The sequence below is a fragment of the Hippocampus zosterae genome, chromosome 10 (assembly GCF_025434085.1).
Source record: "Hippocampus zosterae strain Florida chromosome 10, ASM2543408v3, whole genome shotgun sequence".
In the NCBI taxonomy this organism is placed as follows: domain Eukaryota; kingdom Metazoa; phylum Chordata; class Actinopteri; order Syngnathiformes; family Syngnathidae; genus Hippocampus; species Hippocampus zosterae.
This window is the reverse complement of record NC_067460.1, coordinates 18368059-18392629: the sequence shown is the minus strand read 5'-3', so window position 1 is coordinate 18392629 and position 24571 is coordinate 18368059. Positions and strand designations below refer to the sequence as shown.

At 43.1% G+C, this 24571-nt stretch overlaps 1 protein-coding gene across 2 annotated transcripts; it reads left to right on the top strand.

The window, feature by feature from the left end:
• The first annotated feature begins 1009 nt into the window (after positions 1–1009).
• inppl1a (inositol polyphosphate phosphatase-like 1a) lies at positions 1010–24571 on the top strand. 2 transcript variants are annotated; one of them, XM_052077382.1, is made up of 27 exons: positions 1010–1550; positions 6094–6157; positions 6840–6921; positions 7000–7081; positions 10985–11131; positions 11335–11425; positions 11864–11953; positions 12504–12602; positions 13567–13717; positions 13824–13930; positions 14145–14247; positions 15109–15305; positions 15753–15870; positions 16438–16534; positions 16681–16819; positions 16905–17004; positions 17767–17855; positions 17973–18054; positions 18166–18255; positions 18655–18768; positions 19123–19299; positions 19415–19570; positions 19708–19792; positions 20115–20201; positions 20585–21338; positions 22326–22459; positions 22784–24571. In XM_052077382.1, exons 1-27 carry the CDS (start codon positions 1369–1371, stop codon positions 22878–22880), a joined length of 3714 nt encoding a protein of 1237 aa, XP_051933342.1. In that variant the 5' UTR covers positions 1010–1368; the 3' UTR covers positions 22881–24571. The 2 variants fall into 2 exon arrangements, with proteins under 2 accessions (XP_051933342.1, XP_051933341.1); XM_052077381.1 differs by having other exon boundaries at positions 6774–6921.

The following is a 24571-nucleotide window of genomic DNA, read 5'->3' as shown; positions in this document are numbered from 1 at the left end:
GAGTGAAAGTTAAACTATCTGACAATTTAAAGATGTTCCCTGTGAACCATGATCACAGAAGTCTCCATTTGTGCAAGTCTGCCCTCTAGTGTGTTCTGAAAAAGGAAAGGATTGCATAACAGGAGAATATTTCCAATTGCAGCTCGGTTCCCTCGGTGCTACATGCAGGGCTTGCTGATGTTCGAACAAAAACAGCCCATGGCTTTGGTGTGCAGGTCACACTGCAAAACCTATGGGGAGAAAAGAAGAAGCACCCGCTTAGACGCGAACTTGATGGATGCGGAGATCATCTTTGTAAAACAAGTCTTATAATGACAGTATGACATTCTGTTGGTAAGTATTTCATTTGTTCTAAAAGTGCTTTAATTTGTTGTATTGTGTGATATTTGTGTGAAGACCTAAACACTTAGAGTGGATCAAACTTGCTTTATAAACCTGACGATAAGTAGTTGAAGCCCTAAATAAAATGTAAATGCAAAAAATACAAAACATTTTCGAAATAAAATGTTTGGGAAAAAATTGCATTTGCAATATATGCTTCAAAATAAATGCACGTAAAAACATATGATTGAGAGCTTTCAAATGGGAATTTCTATCGTGCTTCACCACTGACTCCTCATTCATCTCCTGATGACACAGCATTATGAGCTATTGGGGTTTCGGTACTGTATATTGCTCAAGGACACTTCCTCACAAGGGCCAGGGATAGAACACACTATACTACATTTGCAACAATGCTGTCCAACAACAACTTTTTTAATCACCTAACTGTTGCAACAAGAATGAACAGCAAGCTGCATTTGTAAAACAGATACGACTTCTGGTGGCCCACTTAAACAAAAACAAATGGAAACAAGTTAGACAAGAGACAAGTAAAAAGCAAACACTTGCGTGACGCTCCATGTATATTTGTATTTGTATTTCCATGTAGGAAATGTTAACCAAAAGGTGCCTTAAAATATAAAAAGCTCATAACGTCATTCGCCCATTAGTGCTTTTACTTTGAAAGTCGTGTCCAGGTCTTTGTGTGTTTACAGTTGGAGGCTCCAGTGTGTGGACATAGGCTGTGTCCACCGCTGTTCCCCCCTTTCCATTGTGGATTTACATAGGCAGATTTCCGTGGTAGTGAGAAGCGAAAGAGGAGGGTGGCGACTGGCAAACCTTTCAGGAACCGAGACGACACAGCAAACAACTTCACTCTCACACTTTGGAAACTTGATTGTTCGCAGATTGTTTGCGCTGACGTTTTCGCCACTTTCGTCGGTTCTCAACTCTTCGTATTACTTTTTTCCCCCTCTTCGGGAGGCAGGCTGGGAGGTTTTCGGATAAGTTGGGAAGCAATTGACGCCGGTTAGAGGGGCTGTGGCCATGGCCGGAGGCGGCGGTGGCGGCGGCGGGCTTTCTCCACTCGGGCCCGCACCGCCAATGTGGTATCACAGGGACCTCAGTCGAGCTGCGGCCGAGGAGCTGCTGGCTCGCGCCGGGAGAGACGGCAGCTTCCTGGTACGGGACAGCGAGAGTGTCAACGGGGCGTACGCTTTGTGTGTTCTGTAAGTACCCAACCGTAAAAAATGGTCTAATTTCGTTACACAGACGCTACTCGTTGTCGTGTTTGCTCAGGTTTTCTGGCCAAACTTGCTTTTTTATTTGATTAGGCACTGTTTATTAACTGTAATAAACGTTAACAAATACAGTTAGGCGTGTGATACCTTCACGAAGCCTTGAAGTTTGCTTCTTTTATCGTAGCCCCTGCTCTTTTTGGGGGTATTTTGCCTAATGGCAATGGAGTGTTCGCCTTGGGTACACACTTGCAACTTTAGCTTCGAGGACACAGACAGCAGGGGAGAGACAGGCACTTAAACTGCAGCATGGCACACGAAAACAGTTTTTTTTGACCTGCCCGTGTCTGTCTTCTGAAAGATGTGGTCGCTTGCACCGTCATTCATTTAACCAGGCGCTCTCAGCCCATTATGTGTGTGCTGAACATTGGTGTTAAACTGAGAGCAGTGGTTAAAAAAAACGAAAAAAAATCTAACAAACAAGCAAATTCAGAGCTGGCTGATAGTTAAGTTTCACTTCAGAGCCAACTTCAAGGCTGAAATAAATGATAACGCCTACCTTCCATTCAAATGACATTTACTCACTACTCGCTTTCGTAAGACAACAAACATCAGTAGAACCTCACATTTTGACAAACACGCAATAACTGCCATTGATTTGTTATTTTCAAATAAATGGAGCATATCTAAAAACCGCAAGGTAAGTCACATGCTTTCCAAGTGATTCAAATTCTACACAAACTTTGACTACCAGGCAGGCATTGAAAGGCATGTGTCACGTGCCTTGATGCTGTGTCATTGATTTGACCTACATCTCTTGCCTGATCATTTACCCCATGCCGGGTTTATGCTGTGTGTATATGCATGCACCTCACTGTGATGATGAGCAGTGTCTACTGTACTGACTTTAGAGTCTAAACTCCTTGGTGGGTGTTTATCAATCTCAGAGGAAAACATTGCCCTGTCATTTTCCAGATATGACAGCTGTTTACTGTGCAGTATTTAATCTTTTAGAATATATTCCAACGGTTGCATTCATGCAAAAGAGGAGCTTGATGACAGCAGTTGCCTCCCTGCCACCAAATATGGCAAAGCTCCTTTGTGAAGCACAAGCCAAATAGCTCACTAAAATGTCTCATTAAATGCAAAAACACTCACTTCACCGCAAAGATACAATATTCAGTGTTGACAGTTGGTAATGTTGTAAGTCTTCTTTTTAATTATCAATTGGATATTTTAAGATTTTTTGAGGGGGGAGACTGTTCCTGTTTTCAGTTAAAATGAAGTTTAAAACATTCTTTTTGAGAAAAGGTCTTTGCTATGCTCCCAAATGAGGAGACTTTATGTTGAAAATCAGATTTATGGACACAAATCCCGATTTATAATTGGATTGATTCTTTCTTTCTTTTTTGTGATGTAATTTCATCTCCAAATAATTTAACAGATACCAACTCAAGTTGTCTTTCAAAGTTTAATAAATCAGACACTGTTGTCATGGCACTCTGTTTAAAGACTTTTTTTTTTTTTTGCTTGGCATTGGTTTGGGGGTACTTGCTATTTCACAGCGGGTACATCACTGAAAAAGGGTTGAGAACTTAGATGAGAGCTGCCCAAGTCTAGTCCTCGATAGCCTTTATCCAGCCTGTTTTACATGTTTCCCTCCTCCACCACACCTGATTCAAATGATCAGGATCATTATCAGTCTTCTGCCCAGCTTGCTCATTTGAATCAGGTGTGTTGGAAGAGGGAAGCATGTATAATAGGCTAGATCGAGGCTTTCGAGGACCGAACATGGGCACCACTGACCTAGATCACACAAGCACCCGCATTTTTCTATTGTAGCTACGTCGCAACCCACTTTAATAGATGTTAAGAGCAATTAAAATGTACTGTTTAAAAATGACCTTTAAAAACCTGTATCATGGAGATGCGGTAACATACTTTAACAACACATGCTTAGGCTACATGTTCAAAGTACCGATCAGGCAAATCAAACATTTTCTTTTGAGTCATGTGTTCGACCCATTAGTTGAGACTGAGTCACTGCTTTCGATACTCATTAAATTGAAATATCACCAGATTTGGAGTTACCGGTATGTTATGACCTGAATTGAGAGAGGTGTGTTGTCTCCCCCACCCCCCTTCCCCTAACACAGAGTACTTATAATTGCAGCACATGCACATTTTAAAATGGCTTTGCGTGAGTGGCTGCCTTTCCAGCAGCTCCTATATTTTGTTGTTCTACTTCTTCCTTTCATCACTTTGCTGCTGTGAATCGGGAATTTCTCCATTGCGAGACAAATAAAGGTTTCCTTACCTTAAATAGTTTTGCTGTGTGTAAGGATGGGTAACTTCCACATCTGGAAATTGATACCGATACTCAATGGTACAAAAACGCCAGGGCAACAACGTGGTAAAAACAGGCCACACTAATATAAATTTTGATGTCAAGTAGGAGGCTGCAAAATATCATCCTGTTTGGCTGCCAAATGGCCCCCGGGCCGCAAGTTTGAAACCACTCCTCAATATAAAGGATGCAGATTTTGAGTTTTGTATTCAAGCCCTAAAAAGGTAACCTCATTAGTGGTACAAACAGAAGTGTCTAGACATAGAGATGTTATATTGTACTATGGTTCATCAAGTGTTTGTTATTCAATGTGAGGCATCATATGCAGGAAACTGGTGACAGATTCCGATATGTGTCATCTTTTATCATGTTCTCAAACAAGAGGGTGAGTGGGTCGCACTCCTACAGTTTGGGGAGGGGCTTTGTACAATTGAGTGTCTCCACTGGCACCATCAAAAAATTTTAAGACAAATGAACACGTGCAACATCCAACCCCTGTACAGCAAATCCTATCAGATCAAACACAATCCATTCCAGGACTTATTAGGATTTATTTAGATTACAAAACGGGAATAACCGTGGACCCCCACATACCAAAGACCTTTGTCAGGGTTTCGTTATCTGAGCAGGTTTCTTGTCTTCTTATGGTGAATAAGATGGAAGAATAGGATGAAGCTATTATTATATATTTGGTTTTTACTGTCACCATGTGTTGTTATCAACACATCCACACTACACAGACACACATACGGTATATGTGCATTGTGTAACCTGGGGTCATTTATGTGTGAATCTTGTCTTTTTCTCCTTCCCCTTCCCGTTGAAACAGTAGGATTTACTTCCAACAGACAATCTTATCAGCTTTCAACAGGAAGACAAATACACAGTAAAGTTCAAAATGGATCTGCTCCCACTGGTACGAATTCCTTGTCTTTGCAGACTGAGTGTAACTGTTTGGAGTATTCTTTTTCTTGAATCGTAAGAGTGGTGTATAACTTTAATCGAAATTGAATGACCAGTCAAGGGTGGACTCAGTTTTGGTTTAAATTGTCAGATTGCTTGTGTTGTTGAACACATTTTGATATTTTATCATGATGTCCTCAGATTTTAGATTTAGTCATTATAATCTTGACTGCACACTTGCACTTGATGAGCAGAGTCAAACAACTTACAGTATTCTCATTTCTACACAGTAGAAATGTACATTACCAGAACAAAATCTATATTCAGTATATATTTTTTCAACAACTTCGAACCCCTTGAAAACTGCTGTGTTTACTTTTTGCATTCAAGTCAACTATCTTCCTCCGGAGAGGTTTGAAGGGCTTTTGTCCCTACGCTCCTGCTGTGTCGTTGAAACACAACTTTATTTTCAGCATACAGGTATGGCTGTATCGGACCATCGTGGACCTCTGTGGTAGCATAAAAAAAAACACACCAAAAAAAGACTGACCAGAGTCTTACTTATGATGATGATGGGGCGGGGTTTCCGCTGTATGTAGTACAAACTGAAATGTACAAACATGAGGACATCTCGAATGTCAGGGTATTCAAAGCATTTAACGCACCCACATAAACAGATATACAACTGCAAGACACATGCACACAATGTACATAAGCCACAGGTTTTGCTTGGCAAATTGACCAAATTGTGCTCGGTCCACTGAGCAGACGTGGAGCGCAGACATGAAAAGCATCGATGTTCAGCTCGGAGCTCCAGGCATGTTAGCCATGGCCATGCAATCCCAATGTCACAACATTGATGAACAACTGGTTGAAAGTGTTTATACAGATAGGCAGTTCACCTCAATACTGAAATGTCTATAAAATGTAACTTTTAAATATTTCCACTGATTACAGTGTTGATGCTTTAACGGTCGCTGTATGTAAGAATGGTCAACTGTATGTATGTATAAGGATGAAGACCACTCGCTGCCTAATCGACAGCAACAGGTTCAACTTTTCTATACACCCCCCCGGCCCCCATTCTAGAACACACACACACACACACACACACACACACACACACACAATTATGGCCCTACTAGCTGAGGTCAACTACAAGTGTATGTATGTGTATATCTGACAGCAAATGATATTGGTATTCTGTTGAAGAATTCAATGCGTGTAAAACTTTTGGCTTTTTTGTGTTTTTCTTCATATGCATTCCCCTACTCGTGTGTGCAGGTTTCAGAAGCATGTCCACACATACAGAATCCTCCCAGATGAAGAAGGATTTTTGGCTGTTCAGGTATACAGAGAAGTCGTGCACATAACCACATACGGTACATACACTCAGTCCGCAAGGAGTCCAGCATGTGGACTCAAGAAAAAAAAAACATATCACCTCAGTAGCAGCTGGTAGGGAGGCAGAGATGCTTTGGTTGACTTTGAGCTCGCACACGCGCACACAGACACACACACACACACACACACACACACTGACTGTTCTAACAGCAGTGTCTTTGTGTGTCTTGTTCAACAGCTGTGCAGTCCCACACCATCGCCACATGCCACACACATGCCTGACAGGCACACGCCACCATGGCGCTCTCCCACATTGCAGACACACTTCAGTGCCTTAACCGTGATGTCTTACATTCAACTTTTTTTCTGTCATTTTAAGGATTCATTTGGCTAGCCTCACTGGAATTTGTGTACAATATTTCTAAACACCTCCTCCTGATTTTAACTATATTTAGACTGCTGGTCATATTTGCTTATGCAGCATGAATTACTGAATTATTCGGGGCACTAGACCATGACCAGACTATTTGTAGCAAAGTTTGTTCCATGTCTGCAGTGTAAAAATAATATTTCCTCTTTTCCTGTCTTTTGGTATATCCTTCCATTTGTCCTCCTCCTAGACGTCACAGGGTGTGCAGCCCAAGAGGTTTAAAACATTACCAGAGCTTGTGTCGTTGTACCTGCAGCCCAGCCAGGGTCTGGTGACCACTCTGCTTTATGCTGTTGACCGAGAGGAAACCGCCATCCTCGATGACCGCGACTATTCGGGTACTTCTCCAAATAGAAGGATACTGGTGTCCTGTGTTCTCCTACTTTATCGTTAAACATCTCCTCCGTGTTTGTTAGATGGCGAGGATGAGAAGCCACCCCTCCCCCCTCGTTCAGCCTCCACCTCAATTACTCCCAGTTCAGACACGCCAGCTGACAGGTACAAAGTGCAACACTTTCTTCATTTTTTGCTATGCGTCACTCACCTAAATAAATACATGTGCAGTCGCACCCTGCAGATGTAGCATTAAATCCTCCATTTGCATCTCTTCCTTCCGTCTCTGCAAAAGGCAAGCCACATCCGGTTGAGATGCACGTGGATAACAGATGTTGCTGTCATTGATTGATTGAACATATAAAGAAATTAGAAGACAACAATAAAAATTGGGAGCAAGAAAGAAAAAACACCAATAGAGGTCATAGTTCAACTCGGTGTACGTGTTCAAAGGGGAGTAGGAAGAAGTGTAAAACATATCTCGTCCTATGTGATGAGTGATGAAAAGCAGCGATCATATACTGCATGTGTAAAACCGTGTGCAATGTCATGCCTGGAGTATAAACAAATTATCATCAGGCGCCGACAGGTATGGCAGCCTCGGTCACACGCTCCCTAGTATTATCCCTGTTTTTGTTATTTTCGTTTGTTTTTGGCGACCCTGAGCGGCTTACTTACACGAGGGAAAAGTTGCTGCGCATTGGAGAGTCTACGCTCGGTCTTTTTTCACCAGCACACGAAAATCCACAAGGTTTTTCGGAGCTAATCGCGAGCGGAGCGGCTGCGCTGTACGGAGCATGGAGACGCCGCCGGAGGAGGGGGAAGCGAGCCGGCGTGCTCGTCAAGCTCAGGCAGCGCGGATTTCGAACCCCGCTCCCATCGATCCATCTTGCTAATCTACGATCTCTGCCAAACAAGATGGACGAACTTATTCTCCTCACAAAGACCAACAAAACATTTGCACGTTCTGCTGCGCTCTGCTTCACTGAAACCTGGCTCAGTGACCGCCATCCAGATCCCGCGCTACATCTACCCGGCTTCCGCCTTCTCCGAGCCGACCGCGACACGGAGCTATCGGGGAAATCGAAGGGTGGTGGGATTTGCTTCTATATCAACGAAGAATGGTGCACTGATGTCACGAAGCTCGACGCACACTGCAGCCCGGACCTGGAGTCGCTGTCTTTAAACTGCAAGCCATTCTACTCGCCACGTGAGTTCACCTCCTTTTTACTAGTCGGTGTTTACATTGCGCCACAAGCTAACGCTAACACGGCGATACAAACGCTAGCCGAACAAGTAAACAAACTCGAACTAAAATACCCAGAGTCACCCCTGATCATTTTGGGCGATTTTAATAGAGCACATCTTAACCGTGAACTTCCCAGATATAAGCAGCACATAGACTGTTTCACCAGAGAAGGCAACATTCTAGATCACTGCTATACAACAATCAAAAATGCATACCGATCGGTCGCCCGCGCAGCATTGGGTCTTTCTGACCACAATTTAATCCACTTAATACCTACATACAGACAGAAACTCAAATGTGTTAAACCGGTTGTTAAGACTGTGAAAAAATGGACAGATGAAGCAAAGCTAGCTCTACAAGAATGCTTAGATTGCACTGATTGGGGCGTCTTTGAAACTTCAACGGGCACACTGGATGAATACACAGACACTGTAACATCATACATCAGTTTCTGTGAGGACATGTGTGTACCAACGAAGTCATTCTGCTCCTTCAACAATAACAAGCCATGGTTTACTCCCAAACTCAGGCAACTCAGGAAAGAGAAAGAGGCCGCATTTAGAAGTGGAGATCGGGCACTGTACAAACATGCCCGAAACCAATTGACAAAGGAAATTAACATCGCAAAGAGAAGCTATGCAGAGAGGCTGAAAAACCAGTTCTCTGCTAACGACTCTGCATCTGTATGGAATGGCCTGAAAGCAATCACTAACTATAGAATGCCATCCCCCCAAACAGTGAACAATAAGGGTTTTGCTAATGAACTAAACATGTTTTTCTGCCGATTTGAAAAGGACACCCCCATTTCCCACACACACCCACCTCTACCAGAAACCACTCTACCTAGCCCCCCACCCTCTTTTTCTCCACTACAGATCCACGAACAGGACGTGAGACGGCTCTTCAAGCAGCAAAAGATCAAGAAAGCTCCGGGGCCCGACAAAGTGTCCCCCTCCTGCCTGAAAGTCTGCGCTGACCAGCTGGCTCCGGTCTTCACACAAATCTTCAACAGATCCCTGGAGCTGTGTGAGGTCCCATCCTGCTTCAAACAGTCTACCATCATCCCAGTTCCCAAGAAATCGGCAACATCGGAACTGAACGACTACAGGCCTGTCGCCCTGACGTCTGTGGTCATGAAGTCCTTTGAACGCCTTGTGCTGAATCACCTAAAGAACGTCACTGGACCCCAGCTGGACCCTCTCCAGTTTGCCTACCGGGCAAACAGGTCTGTGGAAGACGCAGTCAACATAGGTCTGCACTACATCCTCGAGCACCTCGACAGCACAGGGACCTACGCAAGGATTCTGTTTGTGGATTTCAGCTCTGCGTTCAACACCATCATCCCGGAACTCCTCACCCCCAAACTACTCCACCTCGGTGTGTCCCCTACGATCTGCCAGTGGATCCTCAGCTTCCTGACGGGACGGACACAACAGGTGAGACTGGGAGCAACAACATCATCAATACGCACTACCAGCACTGGTGCCCCACAGGGATGTGTCCTCTCGCCTCTGCTCTTCTCTCTCTACACAAACGATTGCACCTCAACAGATCCAGCTGTCAAACTCATAAAGTTCGCAGACGACACCACGGTCATCGGTCTCATCAAAGACGGCGACGAGTCTGCGTACCGCCAACAAGTGGAGCAGCTGGAGCTTTGGTGCGGCCGACACAACCTCGGGCTGAACACGCTCAAAACTGTAGAGATGATCGTGGACTTCAGGAAACATTCTTCTCCTCAGTTGCCCCTCACACTATCCAACTGCCCTGTGTCAACCGTCGAGACCTTCAAGTTCCTGGGAATCACAGTCTCCCAGGACATGAAGTGGGAAGTCAACACCATCTCCATCCTGAAAAGGGCCCGGCAGCGGATGTACTTCCTGAGGCTGCTGAGGAAGCATGGCCTGCCACAGGAGGTGCTACGACAGTTCTACACTGCAGTCATCGAATCAATCCTGTGTTCTTCCATCACGGTTTGGTTTGGGGCCGCCACAAAAAAGGACAAAATCCGACTTCAACGGACAGTTAGGACGGCAGAAAAAATCGTTGGCACCGCCCTACCCACTCTTGAGGACTTGTACACTGCAAGAATCAAGACAAGGGCACGGAAAATCCTCCTGGATCCCCCGCACCCTGCCCACCACCTTTTTCAGCCACTCCCCTCAGGCAGACGCTACAGATCCATGCGCACCAAATCCAGTAGACACTTGAACAGCTTCTTCCCTCTAGCCATTAACTCCTTAAACAGTCACTGACAGTCACTCTTCTTGCACCACAAAATGGTACTTCAAAACTAGTGGTTACTCTAAAATGGTTCAATGATTTTGTTGTTTACGATGATACTAGTGCAGCGTGTTATACCGGAGACAAATTCCTTGTGTGTTCTACATACTTGGCCAATAAAGATGATTCTGATTCTGATTCTGATTCTGATTAGCGTTCTCACGATTGAGCTTTGTATTTGCATGTAACCGCGTCAAATTTCTGTTTCCATGGCAGACAACTAGGTCCTTAAAGCCCTGTTGGATTGAGCATGTTGTGAAAAATCCCACAAATGCACCCCAAACGCTTGTCTCGAAACGTTGAAGATGTTTTAGCAGAAAAGAAGAGATAAACTCAGTATCGACCTCCATTTTCATTCCATGTATCCTGTACTTTTGTACATACTTTACAGTACTTGTATCGAGCGCTTGCACATGCGGAGTTGCCATCAAATATTTTGCTACACATGTAAATTGGCAGTACATAAATCATTTTGACTTTTTGCCACATATGGTCCGCATTTTTCAATGATGTTTGACCTCAAATTTGTGTTTCAGTGTTCCAACAGCGAATGGCCTGAGCACTATCTCCCATGAGTATCTGAAGGGCAGCTATGCCTTAGACCTCGAGGCTGTGAAACAGGGAGCCTGCTCGCTGCCTCACCTCAACAAGACCCTAGTGGCCTCTTGCAAGCGTCTCAATGGGTAAGAGGGATATTCAATCAGACGCTGACACTTTTATCAGAACAAAAATGCATCTCTAAATTCTCTCATGGGCTAGCTTGTGGATGGATAAAATGGTGGACAACGAAGGGAAATGCTTTCATACTTTTCTCATTGTTGCCGCAAATGTTACTGACAACTGATCTGTGAACCCACCCCCTCCCGCCTTTGCCTCACATGAAAAGGGAAGTGGATAAGGTCCTGTCTGGTCTCGAGATCCTGTCAAAAGTCTTCGATCAGCAGAGTGCCTTCATGGTCTCAAAGATGATACAACAAGTATGTCTGGCCTCCTTTTGTATGTCTAACTGCATTTTTTTAATCACAGATTTTGCTGTTGCGTGAAGAATAGCGAAAGAGAATTGAGACAGTGAATGTGAAATATGAAATATGAAATGTGAATATTCATATGAAAGTGTCACCGGCTTTAGCATTTTTATAAACATGTTCATTCATTTAACTTTCCAACAACGTAAACCAGGAAATACACAGTTCTCTGCAGTTGTCCCTTTTCCCCTTCGGACAACGGGTAGACGGAGTCAAACAAAAGTCTTACTGTCATGAAAACAACGGATCCCAACAAAACATTTACACATCGTTTGTACAATACTGTATGTCTATACTGTTGAACATTTTCGTCTGCGTTAAAATCTCTACTTGTCAGTAGGTTGGTTCGTTGTCCTCGAAAACACATGATCACATTCGTTTCTCTTGCAGTCAGTGAATCAGGGTGGAGACCAGGAGTTGGAGAACCTCGTGACCAAGCTGGCCATTCTCAAAGATCTGCTGTCATCCATAGAGAAGAAGGTAAACAGAGCATGCATGTCGTTTGGGCATGAATCCTTACACACACATCACCAGTTCACCTTTCCCAATGTGGGATAGTTCATGCTCACTGTTTCACAACCATTTTTCATTTCATTATTAATGTCCAAGATGGCCGAAAGGGCTCAAAAGAGCAAAAACTGTTTGCATGGTCAATGCTATGACTATATTTACATTAAAGCCATTTATTGAAATTGAGGGAGAAGGGTTTGGTTTTTTTTCTTGTGGAGTAAACATTTACATTTCTGCCTTTACTGCGGCCAAATAATTTATGTTGGCCTTTATATGGAACAGGCGTTCTGACAGGGAAGGAAACCAACAGAGTGCAATCAACCAAGCTACATGTCTCAATGCAAGTGATGCTCCACCTTCTTGGCTGCTGTTAGGTCACATCCAGGAAATGGCTAACTGTTTCCTTGTTGACTCCAACATTGTGCCTCAGAACAATGCAAAGCTTGTGTGTGTGCTCTCACGTATATCTTTTTCTTCCACGTGCTTACTGTATGTAATTCTTCTTTCATGCTCCCTTCAGGCGCTGAAAGCTCTGCAGGACATGAGTTTGTCCACCTTGTGCTCCTCTCCTCCTCTCTCCATGCGGAACAGCAAAACCATCCCTGTGCAGCCCTTCGAGGTAGTAGTCCATTGCACCACCTCTTTTTGAAACCTCAGGAGAAAGTTATTCTCTTTATTTTACCATGGAAGTATAGTGAATGTCCTCTGGGGACACATTTTTGCTGCAAACCCTGATTTTATGACACATTCCTCAGACTTGAACTCTAATCAGAGTGTGAAGTCATGGATTACTCACCGCGCGATAGGAAGTGTTTCCCAGACGAGTCATGCGAGACCAAAGGGATGTTTGTCATGCTTTTCCTGTAGAATCGATCGTATGTGGTTTTCACACCCCAAGTGGTGGTATTTACCAATTTTGTTCTTACATTTACCCAAAAATTGGGCACAACTTTGAGTCCCTAAATGTACCGTATTTCCCAAAATTTTACCAACACCGTAACAAATGTCCAACAATTTATTCGTGTTAAATACACAGAAATAGATTACAGGAGGGTCCTTGTGAAAAAGGAGCTATTACAAACAGAGATATCTGATTTGAAATATTCAACACTCAGCTAATTTTGCACTCTCAGTGGTGAACTAATTTCAACAGCTTCCTGTTTGCACAGGAATCGAGATATTTTTGTCACAGAGGTCTCAACATGTGGGATCTGATTCACCCTGAGGGACAGCAACAGTCAAGGTTTTTACACCGGACTGAAAATAAACATCTCTTTGAAAATATTTAAGAAAAAGTGCAAAACCTGTGATTTGAAATGAAACATTTGGAGTCACTTCCGAAGTCTCAAATGGACAGGATTCTGTCAGCGTTCATCTAAAACTACTGTTGAAAGGAGATGCCAAGAGACATTTTATGTGGTCATTCATTCTGTGGTTTGTTTTTTGATGTTCACTGTTCAGTTTACGGTACTACTTGGCAGTGGAGAGTCCTGTGGTATTTTATTCCTTCGGATCTCCCTGGTTATGAAATTAACAACAGTTCTTCCCTAAATTGTGACGTTTTTTTCTTTCACTCATTGCAGGTCAAACTGGATGTCTACCTGGCAGAGCTGACCAAGATAGGGAAGAGTCAGAAGTACACTCTGTCTGTGGATGTGGAAGGAGGTAGACTGGTTGTGATGAAAAAGGTGAAGGACAGCCAGGAAGACTGGACAACTTTCACACATGACAAAAGTAAGCAGCGCACATCCAGATGACTATGAAGGCAAACAGACAACTGCTACTTACCATTTGACCATTTTATGTTGCCTTTTCTCCTACCACTCTGTTGACCTCTCAGTCCGTCAGCTGATCAAGTCCCAGCGGGTGCAGAATAAGCTGGGCATTGTTTTTGAGAAGGAAAAGGACAAGAGCCAAAGGAAAGACTTCATATTTGCTAGTGCCAAGGTCTCCGCATGCGCACTAAACACCTGCATATTTATAATCTTGACATTAACACAGAGATAAGACCTGCACTCAGACTGTGGCTTCACAATGACTGCAGTAAAGATATATATTTTTAAACTGTTACAATTATATTTTATGCTGCAGACATGATCATATGCTCAAAAGCTGGTTGATATTAAGTGCTGGTTTGCTTGTGGCTGCGTGTGTGTTTTAGAAGCGAGAGGCCTTTTGCCAACTGCTACAGCTGATGAAAAACAAACATTCCAACCAGGATGAGCCTGACATGATATCTGTCTTCATCGGCACCTGGAACATGGGTGAGAGATTTTTTAGGGATTCTATTTCCTCTTCTTCAACAGCCACACTTTCTGACTAATAATTCTGCGTACCGTAATTTCCGGACTGTAAACCGCTACTTTTGTCACACACATTCAACCCTGCGGCTTATTTTCTAACGGCCACCAGGGGCAATCGAGCAGAAAAGTTAACAGTGAGACGCTATCACGTGTCCCAGTGAAAACAACCGGCCATGAGGGGGCGCACTTCACATGTGTTTTGAGCTGTATTGTTCACCTGGTAACATATGCCAAAAGAAAACCTTCCGAAAGACATTGTCTTGAAAGTTGACACGAAAGCGTGGATGGTAGAAAGTCTAATAAGATAAAATAAGAAAACCTTTATTAGTCTCAAAATGGAGAAATTCCAGATTCATGTAGGAATGGTTGACATTTTAAAATGAAGCATTACTCGACTGGGAACGGTGCTATTAAAAAAAAAAAGAAATTTAACCAGTCTTCTGAATGTTCTTTTTCCTGCCATCGTGCTGTCGCGTAACAGGCAAAGAAAAGTTAAGGTTAAGTGATTGAACGCTGAAACCTCTTTATGTGCACGGTCTTTCTTCGTGAATAGCTCATGTTACAATATGGGCACCTGCAGTTTATAGACAGGTGTGACTTGTGTGTGTGTACAAAATGATTTTTCCTTTAAAAATGCGGTGGGTGTGGCTTATAATTAGGTGCCCTCAATAGTCCGGAAATTACGGTAATGGTAGAATTAGCAGCAATAACTAGAATACTGCATTTTTCACATATTACCTCAACTATAAACCATGTCTAATAATCCGAGCCCTCCATGATCTTCTCCAAATATTTAATTACTAAACCACTATTTGTTGTCAGGTTCCGTTCCTGCTCCCAAATCAGTTGCCTCATGGGTGTTGTGCCGAGGACTCGGAAAGACTCTGGACGAGATGACCGTCACTATTCCTCATGACCTGTATGCATTTGGCACACAAGAAAACTCTGTGTGCGATCGAGAGTGGGTGGAGTCGTTACGGGCCATGTTGAAAGAACAAACAGAACTGGATTATAAACCGGTGAGGAAAGATTGTTGTCATCATCCTTCCATTTTGGTTTGGTTTGTTTATTGAACATAAAACATATACAGTAATAATTTGACAGAAAATAAGGTACATAAAATAGTAAAAAGGAAAGAAAAATCAGTCATCATTCAACACAGTTATTATGTTCAAGGGAGTAGTTTTCTAGTGGATTGTTAGCCATTCAGTCACAGGGCACAAACAACAATTCCCACTCACGATAGCTCCTCAGTTAGCAGCACAAGCATATTTTTTCAATGTGGAAGGGGGGGGGGGAGCACCTGAAGAAATCCCACATTAGAAGAAGGAGAACATGAAAACGCCACACAGAAAAGCCCAAGATGATATTTGAATCTTGAACCTTTTGACAGTGAGACGTTAACCCTATTTGCGTGTTGCACGCACTTTCTATTTCCTAATTACCTTTGTTTTACTTGTTTTTAGATAGCGTTACAGACACTGTGGAATATAAAGCTCGCTGTGCTGGTGAAGCCAGAACATGAGAACCGCATCAGCCATGTTGGAATGTCAAGTGTCAAGACTGGCATCGCCAATACACTCGGTAACTTCACTAATCCATCCAAATTTCTGCACTGGTGTTCCTGATCATGGTAACAGGGACCAGGGGACGACCGGTATGCGGCCTGACCGTGGGCAAAGAGAGGACCGTTTTATTTTTTATTTTGTTGCATTTCACACTGGTTGTAGTCTAAAATGTGAGCAATGGCACGACTTGACCAGGCAATTTTGGACATCATTGGATGTTATAGTATTGCCTTTATTTCTTGCATTTACTTTCTTTAAAGATCAAAACAAAAATTATTTAATGTAATCTTCTAACTTCATAGTTGAGGGACAAAACTACTCCATGCAAACCTATGCACATTTTTAAAAATCTTAAATGTATTTACAATTTTGTAGTGTACAATACACTATGTGTAAATTTATCCTAACAGGAGATTTCATTGTACGTTTTATTTTTATATTGTATTCTCTTTTAAATGTGCTAAAGAAACATTCTGTTGAAATTCAGTTTTCTCTGGTTGGTTTAATTGATCAGTGTCAAAAGTGTTTTAAAATAATATAATATAACATTATATTTTATAATATTTGGTCTATGCTTTCCCAGGTAACAAAGGTGCCGTGGGTGTTTCTTTCATGTTCAACGGAACATCTTTCGGTTTTGTGAACTGTCACTTGACCTCAGGGAATGAAAAGATTGCAAGGTACCATCCCACGCTTAATTAAGTGTTTCCCCAGTTCTATCAGCTAAACTGTACACAGTCGCACACCTTTTAATTCCGCAGTCCATATTTTTCCTTTATGGACACTACTTTCGATGCATTTCCTAATGGCCTCATGACCCGTGCAGGAGGAACCAAAACTACCTTGACATTTTGCGCCTACTTTCACTTGGAGACAAACAGCTGAGCTCCTTTGACATTTCACTGCGCTTCACACATCTCTTCTGGCTGGGAGACCTCAACTACAGGCTGGACATGGACATACAGGTAAAAGCAGGATCCACAAAGACCCACACTTGTGCAGAGTAACTGTAACCTTATTTATTAACTGTTAGTGTTCCTGTGTTCGCAGGAGATCCTGAACTACATTAACAGGAAGGAGTTTGATCCATTGCTTAAAGTGGACCAGCTAAATCTGGAGAGGGAGAAGAACAAAGTGTTTTTACGCTTTGGTTGGTGTAACTCAGTTTCCAACTTTCCAACACGCACCACCATTGCACCATATATCTGCATGGGGACCCCCCCCCCAAATAAATAAATAAATAAATAAAATATTGCACAAATGCTGAAGTTAAAGTTCATCCATCCATCCATCCATCTTCTTACTGCTTTTCCTCACTTCGGTTTCAAGTGAGCTGGAGTCTATCGTAGTTCCTTAACTGGTTGTCAGCCAATCGCAGGGCCCATTATAACGAAGCAACAATTTACATTCATACCGACTGGCAATTTTTGAGTCTTCAATGAACGTGTCATGTATGTGTTTGGAAGGTGGAGGGAAGCCACATCACACAAGCTCAGGGAGTATATGCAAACATATTCAGCCACCGTGAGGTTAATTTGTAATGTAATGAAAACCAAATAGTGTTATGGAATTTTAGAATATGGATACTCTTTTTTTTTCTACTTTATTCAGATTCTTCCAAACAATCATATTTAGCAACATGGTTACAACTGGACTCAAAAGTCGCACTTGATAATATACCTCTGCTCGTTGAATGTGCTTTAAAGACAGTTGATCTTCCCTTCATCCGATTCAAATATTATCCTTATCCTTGCACCAGTGTGGTATGTAATCTGTTTTTGTCTATATTAAATTAAAACAAAATAAGGGTTAGATTGTTAAAGTCACCTCCGCTTTAACTTGTTTTTGGTAACTTGCAGTGGTTTTACCACATTCTGCAAGTCTTAAATATTTTCTGTCATCTGTCTTGCAGCGGAGGAAGAAATCTCATTCCCACCCACTTACCGATATGAGCGTGGCTCGAGGGACACGTATGTTTGGCAGAAGCAGAAAGCCACTGGGGTGCGTTCACAAATTCCTAGATAAAATGTCCCTGTGAATGTTTGTGGCAACTGTTATTCAGTTGTGGTTTTCATTTTACGTTACTCTAATGATGTTGTGGTTTGCTCTTTGGCCCAGATGAGGACGAATGTTCCGTCCTGGTGTGACAGGATCTTGTGGAAGTCCTACCCAGAAACGCACATTGTTTGTAACTCCTATGGTAAGACTGTTCACAGTATCTCATGATGGTATTTCCAGTTTGTTGCAAAGCTCTTCAACTTTCTTTTAAAATCCACCTGAAAGTGCCTTTTTAATGATATACTCTTTTTAGGGTGCACCGATGACATTGTGACGAGTGACCACTCACCAGTGTTTGGTACATTTGAGGTCGGCGTGACCTCACAGTTTGTCTCCAAGAAAGGTATAACTGGAGGAAACATCACGATTATTATTATCAACTTGTAAACGGTCCTAGATCACTATTACTCTTAGTCCACATCTTATCTGTCAAAATGAATTACCGGTAATTGAATTGAACCCTTTCATGCACCCTGATAACCTGATCAAACGATAACATGATAACGTCCACTATAATAACCGCTGTCCCTGAAAGGGTTAAAATACTTATTTTACCTTTGGTGTGTTTATGACAAGGGAGCCATTCTTGTGTCCTCTAAATGACTTTGAAAATGAAAGAGTAGACTATGACATAAACCACTTAACCAATCATCCAAACAGAGCTAAACAAAGTACCGGTAAGAAAAAAATAATTTTCCACTCACAACCAAACAAGTACCTCTTTCTGGTTGTTTTGGTCTAGGGCTGCCGAAATCTTCTGAACAGGCTTATATTGAATTTGAGAGCATCGAGGCCATAGTGAAGACTGCAAGCAGAACCAAGTTCTTCATTGAATTCTACTCCACGTGTTTGGAAGGTGAGACAAAGCAATCTTTTGTCAACTAATAATCATCTCCTGACAACTGAATGAACTCCACCAGCCACAAGCATTGTAGATCTCCTGTATCACTTAGTGGCCATAATAGAACTTCATCTCTTTCTTCTTTTTCGTGTCTCTATACCTCCCTCCCCAATTCCAGGCAGTCAGTATACCTTTACGGCTAGCATCCATTTTGTCCCATGTTGCTCCCGCCTGCGCCTGTCCGCACCCGCCGCACTTTTGAATAAAGAGCCCACAGAAACGTCACCCAACTTTTCTCCCCCCTCCCTTCCCTTTGTCGCCTCTCCCACCTCCTTCTGCTGTGTGTTTCTCTTCCTGTCTCCTATGTAGAGTTCAAGAAGAGCTATGAAAACGACAGTCAGAGTAGCGATAATATCAACTTCCTCCGCGTGAGCTGGTCCAACAAGCAGCTGACGACGCTCAAACCTCTTCTGTCGGAGATCGAATACCTTCAGGACCAACACCTGCTGCTCACTGTGAAATCCCTGGATGGATATGAATCTTACGGTATAAGCGCAGTGTCTCTGTTTGGGCTGAGGCAATAGTTACTTGTTTCTTTTGCTTGTGTGGTTTGACCTGGACTTTCAGTGCGACAATTGGCCTTTGTTTGTGTCACCCCCAGGAGAGTGTGTGTTGGCACTGAAGTCAATGATTGGCAGCACAGCCCAACAGTTCCACACTTACCTGTCTCATCGTGGCGAGGAAACGGGAAACATCAGGGGATCAATGAGGGTCAGAGTCCCTTCTGAAAGAATGGGAACCAGGGAAAGACTCTACGGTAAGACTCTTAACATGCAAGCTGTACAAGGTGAACGTTCAGACACGCTTTCTCATTCAGGTACAGCCAACTTTTGGCTGGTGCTGTCAAATATACAGAAATGCCCAAGTTGAAATTTCAATCTCATTTGATTTCAGAGTGGATCAGTGTGGACAAAGATGAAACGGGTGTACCCAAAGGGAAATCGACGACATCATCAAGAGTGGGGCACGAATATGTGAAGTTAGTACACTCTTCATTTTTGGGGTGTTACTTCACACATATTGCGTAATATGCAGCAACAAATGTTTTTGTGTTATTATATTTCTAAAGTAATGAAATATTGAGGTGGGGGAGCCTCACTGCTTCATGCACTGTTATGTGACAAATAGGACACATTCTGATGATTTGTCTTGTAGACTATGTTTGATGTAGGAAAATGATGTATTTCATCGGGACTTTTGTGTATTTTTATTTTCTCCTAACTTTCTGTAGTTTGGAATTAATCTTGAACAGCTCCCTCATTTATTAACAGTTTGTCTCATAACTCAATACTGTTCTGCAGGCAACCTATGGTTCGTAAACAGCTCGGAGAGCTGGGGAAGGTCAATGAAGAGGGCGAGAAGAGCAGCAAGGTGGAAACCGCTACAAGGTGCGTGCACATTAAGCACAAGTGCAGTGGAACTTTTGAGCTCGACAAGAATCTGTTCAGTGACACAGGTTGACCTCATTTCATCAAATATTTATTTAATCCATTCCAGGGGAAAACTTTATCATCCTAAGACCTTTATATTACTTAAATAACATTTTAATGGTAATTTAAAGGGGAAACCCCCCTACGTTGTTATTTATTTGGAAGAATATGTTTTATGCCACTGCTAATCAAACCGCGGTATCATATTTCATGAAAGAGAGAGAGATGTGTCTACCGTATATATACAGTACGTGTGTGTGTGTGTGTGTGTGTGTGTGTGTGTATGTGTGTGTGTGTGTGTGTGTGTAACAACACGCTCTTCTCTTCTTCGATGTATTCAGGCCGAAGCAGGATTCGTCTGATGGTGATCAGTCTGTCAGCAAGAACAGCTACAATAATCCCGCCTACTACATTTTGGAAGGGGTTCCCAATCAATCAGCCGCTGCCATGTCATCTGAGCTTCTCCCGTCCGCCAACTCCACCACCCCCCAGGCAATGAAAGGCCCCCCACCCATCGCTGTAGCTCGGACCAAACCCTCATGTGCCCCCGCAGGCCCGTCTCATCCACGTAGACCCATGACAGGTCACACAGTGCGTGCCATCAGTGAGGAGAGCTCCTCAGAGGATGATGGAGGCGTTTGTGTAGGAGGAGCACAAGTCGGACCCCCTATGGGGAGCACACTTAATCGCCCCCCTCCGGATTTCCCACCCCCTCCTCTCCCAAAGGGAGCCATGGAGATGGCTGTGGAGACGCCCTTCCTGAAGCCCCGCTCACTTCACCCGGATCTCGCTGAGGTCAAGATCCCTGCGGTCGGTCCTGGTGCTCCACTGACCCTCGGGGAAAGCTTCAGGCGAGGAGGTGGCGCTGTTGGGGGCGGGGGCATCGGTGGCGGGGCGTTGGACGACCAGTCTTGTTCTGTGCTGCAGATGGCAAAGACACTGAGTGAGACTGAGTTTCCGGGGCAGCCTCCACGGGCTCCCTCTGCACCGCCTCCCCTTCGGGGGCAGGCCATGGGTTTAGGTCTGGACTCCTGCCGCACATTCCCACCCAGAAATGCCATCACAGAAAGTATTGCTGAAGATCTTCCCGAAGAGGTGAGAAACTTAATGCTGAATTAACATACTGTGTAGGGGATTTTGTGAGTCCTATTGTCCTCACTCAGGCTGGATTCAAACTGCATGAGTCAAGTGACACAATTCCAATGTATCGCTCGCAATTTCTATATGGGTCATGTCGGTATAAAGAGAAATCAAATATGCATGAAATTGGATGTTCTCAATTTAGAACAAGGCCAAATGTTGATTTCACCATGTACTGGATATCTGCCAATGCAACTGCAGCGTAAACCGACAGATTGGATGTAGCCCATCAATTGAGCGTGACATAATCAAAATACAATAATCCCTCCTCACTTGCCAGGGTTACGTTCCAGAATGCGTATGCAATAAATGAAATCTGGGACAGAACTCAATAGTTGACTTGTCTTCCAGACTGTGTTTGTGTCTTTAGAGTCCTGTCACAAATTGTTGCAACAAGCCGCCATCAGCACAACATCATCCTGAAATAATGATCAATCGCTAATTATCTTAATATACTTAATTATGCTGACCTTGTATTGCATGGCGCTTGTTGCCATTGTTGAGCGGCAGCTCCAGCGCTATTGGTGAGCAGCAGCACTCAAGATCCCCATGTAGGCTGGTGAGAGACGTTGGATTAATTTTGAAAGCCAGTTTCAATAAACGTAAATGACTGTGCATATTTTGATTTAGACAGCCTGATACAGTTACACTTTCCACTGATCACTTTTTTAACACGAACCAGACTTATTCGAGGTTGTTGTTTTTGAGCTGGCAAAATCGCTACTGTGGTTCTGATGTTACTTCATCTCACAGACCAAAATTCCTACATACAATATCACGAATGTTTTTCAAGGGAGGAAAATATTGTGCTGCTTCGCAGTTTAAATGTAATATAAAAAAATGCTGACGTTCTAAAAATGAAAACCAGTTTGTCATTCCTGAAGTGGAAATCATAAGCTTTTATTTTACTTTGAATCAAATTAAACCTTTTTCCTCTTTCAGGCACTTTGGGGGAGCAGCAGCTCGTCTTTGTCCGTGGGGGACTCTTCAGTAGGGGAGTGGCTGCAGAGACTGGGACTTGAGAGGTATGAGCAGGGCCTCCTGCACAACGGCTGGGATGACCTGGAGTTTCTCAGGTACATGCTTTTACTGTATCTAACCTATTCAGGTACATGAATGCTTATTCACTCGTACACAAGGGGTAGGAAGTGATTTCGAGGTGCATGATATTGGACGGATGGATGAAGGTCAGATTTTGATGCTCAACGTTTAGGTCAAAACTATTTTTAATAGTATTGATGTTTTAGTGTTGGCAATCAGTTCAGATTAAACGAAATTGAACCCACAATCAGCTGGGATAGGACCCACCTCGTCCATGATCGTTAATGGAACATCGATTGGATGGAACATTAATCTTTGTTTGATCCAATCTAATCTCCTGCTATTTGTTTATCTGGCAGCGACATCACAGAGGAAGACCTGGAGGAGGCAGGAGTACTTGATCCCGCCCACAAGTGCATTCTGCTGGAGAGCCTCCGGCAGCAGCAGAAACTGTAGAAAAGGGGCCTGAGGACTTTCCAAAGCACTCAGACAGCACGCCTACTTCCCACAAGGCCAAATGTCAGCAGAACTGAATGGGAATGTGCCTTTTGACATCCAATGTGCCTTCTGAGAGCGTGTGCACTTCCCTTTTTACTTTGGACTTGCTGACAGCATCCACTTTCACGCATCCTTCAACTGGTTGATGTGGACGCGGCCTTATTTAAGGGTCATCGGATGCCGCAGTAATACTGAATGAAACCGTATTGTCATGAGAAACAAATCACATGATACTGGAGAGGATTTATTTTTTGACATGTGTTCTAACCTCTGACGCAAGCAACGTCAACAGGAGGAAGAAAATGGAGACCTTCTGTACCAGCGTCTTGACATTTCAAGCCATGGATGTCCTTCACGACTCGTGATGACAACGTGGGGCAAGTCTCAGGTATTTCCCTGTGAGTGGTCGCTACCTGGAAGTTATGTGGAAGGAAGCCAGCCCAGTTTGGGTAAATGTCGAGCCACATAGAAACAAACTGAAAGCGGTAGCTGCATTAGGCTGTTGCAGAGGACCTCGATCACGTGGACTGAACTCACTCCTTTTCACTTTGGACTTAAGTTTCAGTGTATTTATAATTTGGTTTCTTTTTGTCAGGGTAAAGGGAAAATGGTGCAAATCCGTAATGAATGAGCTATGAGTGCGTACAACATCAGCAGTGGTTTGAGATACGCACTTGATCTTGGTATTCTTGCTTGCTGGCGACGTTTCAGTGCTCAGTCACCATGCACCCAAATGCCTGGAAAGGGACAACGCTGGGCTATTGTTTGAGTTTCCATTTCTCAAGTCCACACTCGATGTTACTGTGCCAATGCAACCCAAGTGTCATGGCCGTAATATCACATTTTAATGTGAAATTGAGCTTTTGTTTGTTTTAAATGCTTTCGAAAACCAAGTGAGTTAACTAACATGTTCAAAAAAATCAAATACACTATAGTATTGTGTTGCAGGAACCACTCGTCTCAGAATACTTTTTCCAAAGGGGTATTTTATAGTTGGTAAGGAGCATGACGTCATTTGCACACGTAGAAGAGGTCACGTGAAAAAAGTAAGTGGAAAGAAATTTTTCTGGTTCTGTGACATTGGTGATATGACCACTAGATAGTGCTGCTACACCGTTTATTTCCAAACAGCTCGTGACTGGGCATCTGACTCTTTAGTGTTTTGAACGCTTCGCAGTATTCTGTCAGCCTTGAAAAAAAAATACAACTAATGTGAGGTATGTTACCTTGCCAGGTTCAATTTATTAGTTCTTGAACTATTTCCTGTTCTAAAAGCTATTGTGTTTTAAAAAAGAAGCGGGTGTCAGAAAGCGGGCTGAGCTGCTTAAAAAAATATCACACACCGCTCTGAATTAACCTCTTGCTATATAACCTGTAAGAATACTTCAAATGTTATGTTGTGTGACCAGATGAGTTTCATGTACTGTTGTATGTACAGATTTCCCCCAATACACATGCTTGTTTAAAAACTCGTTCATCACGTTTCACTTTTACGTGCCGTTTATGCGGGCGGTGTGTGTGTGTGCGCGTGTGTGTTTTTGCATCATGTCTTTAGATGTTTTGCTTAATGGTTGGTTATATTAAATTAATGAAAATTCCATAGCTGCATCATGTTTTTTTCCCCAATTAAAACGTAACATGTTTCTTCA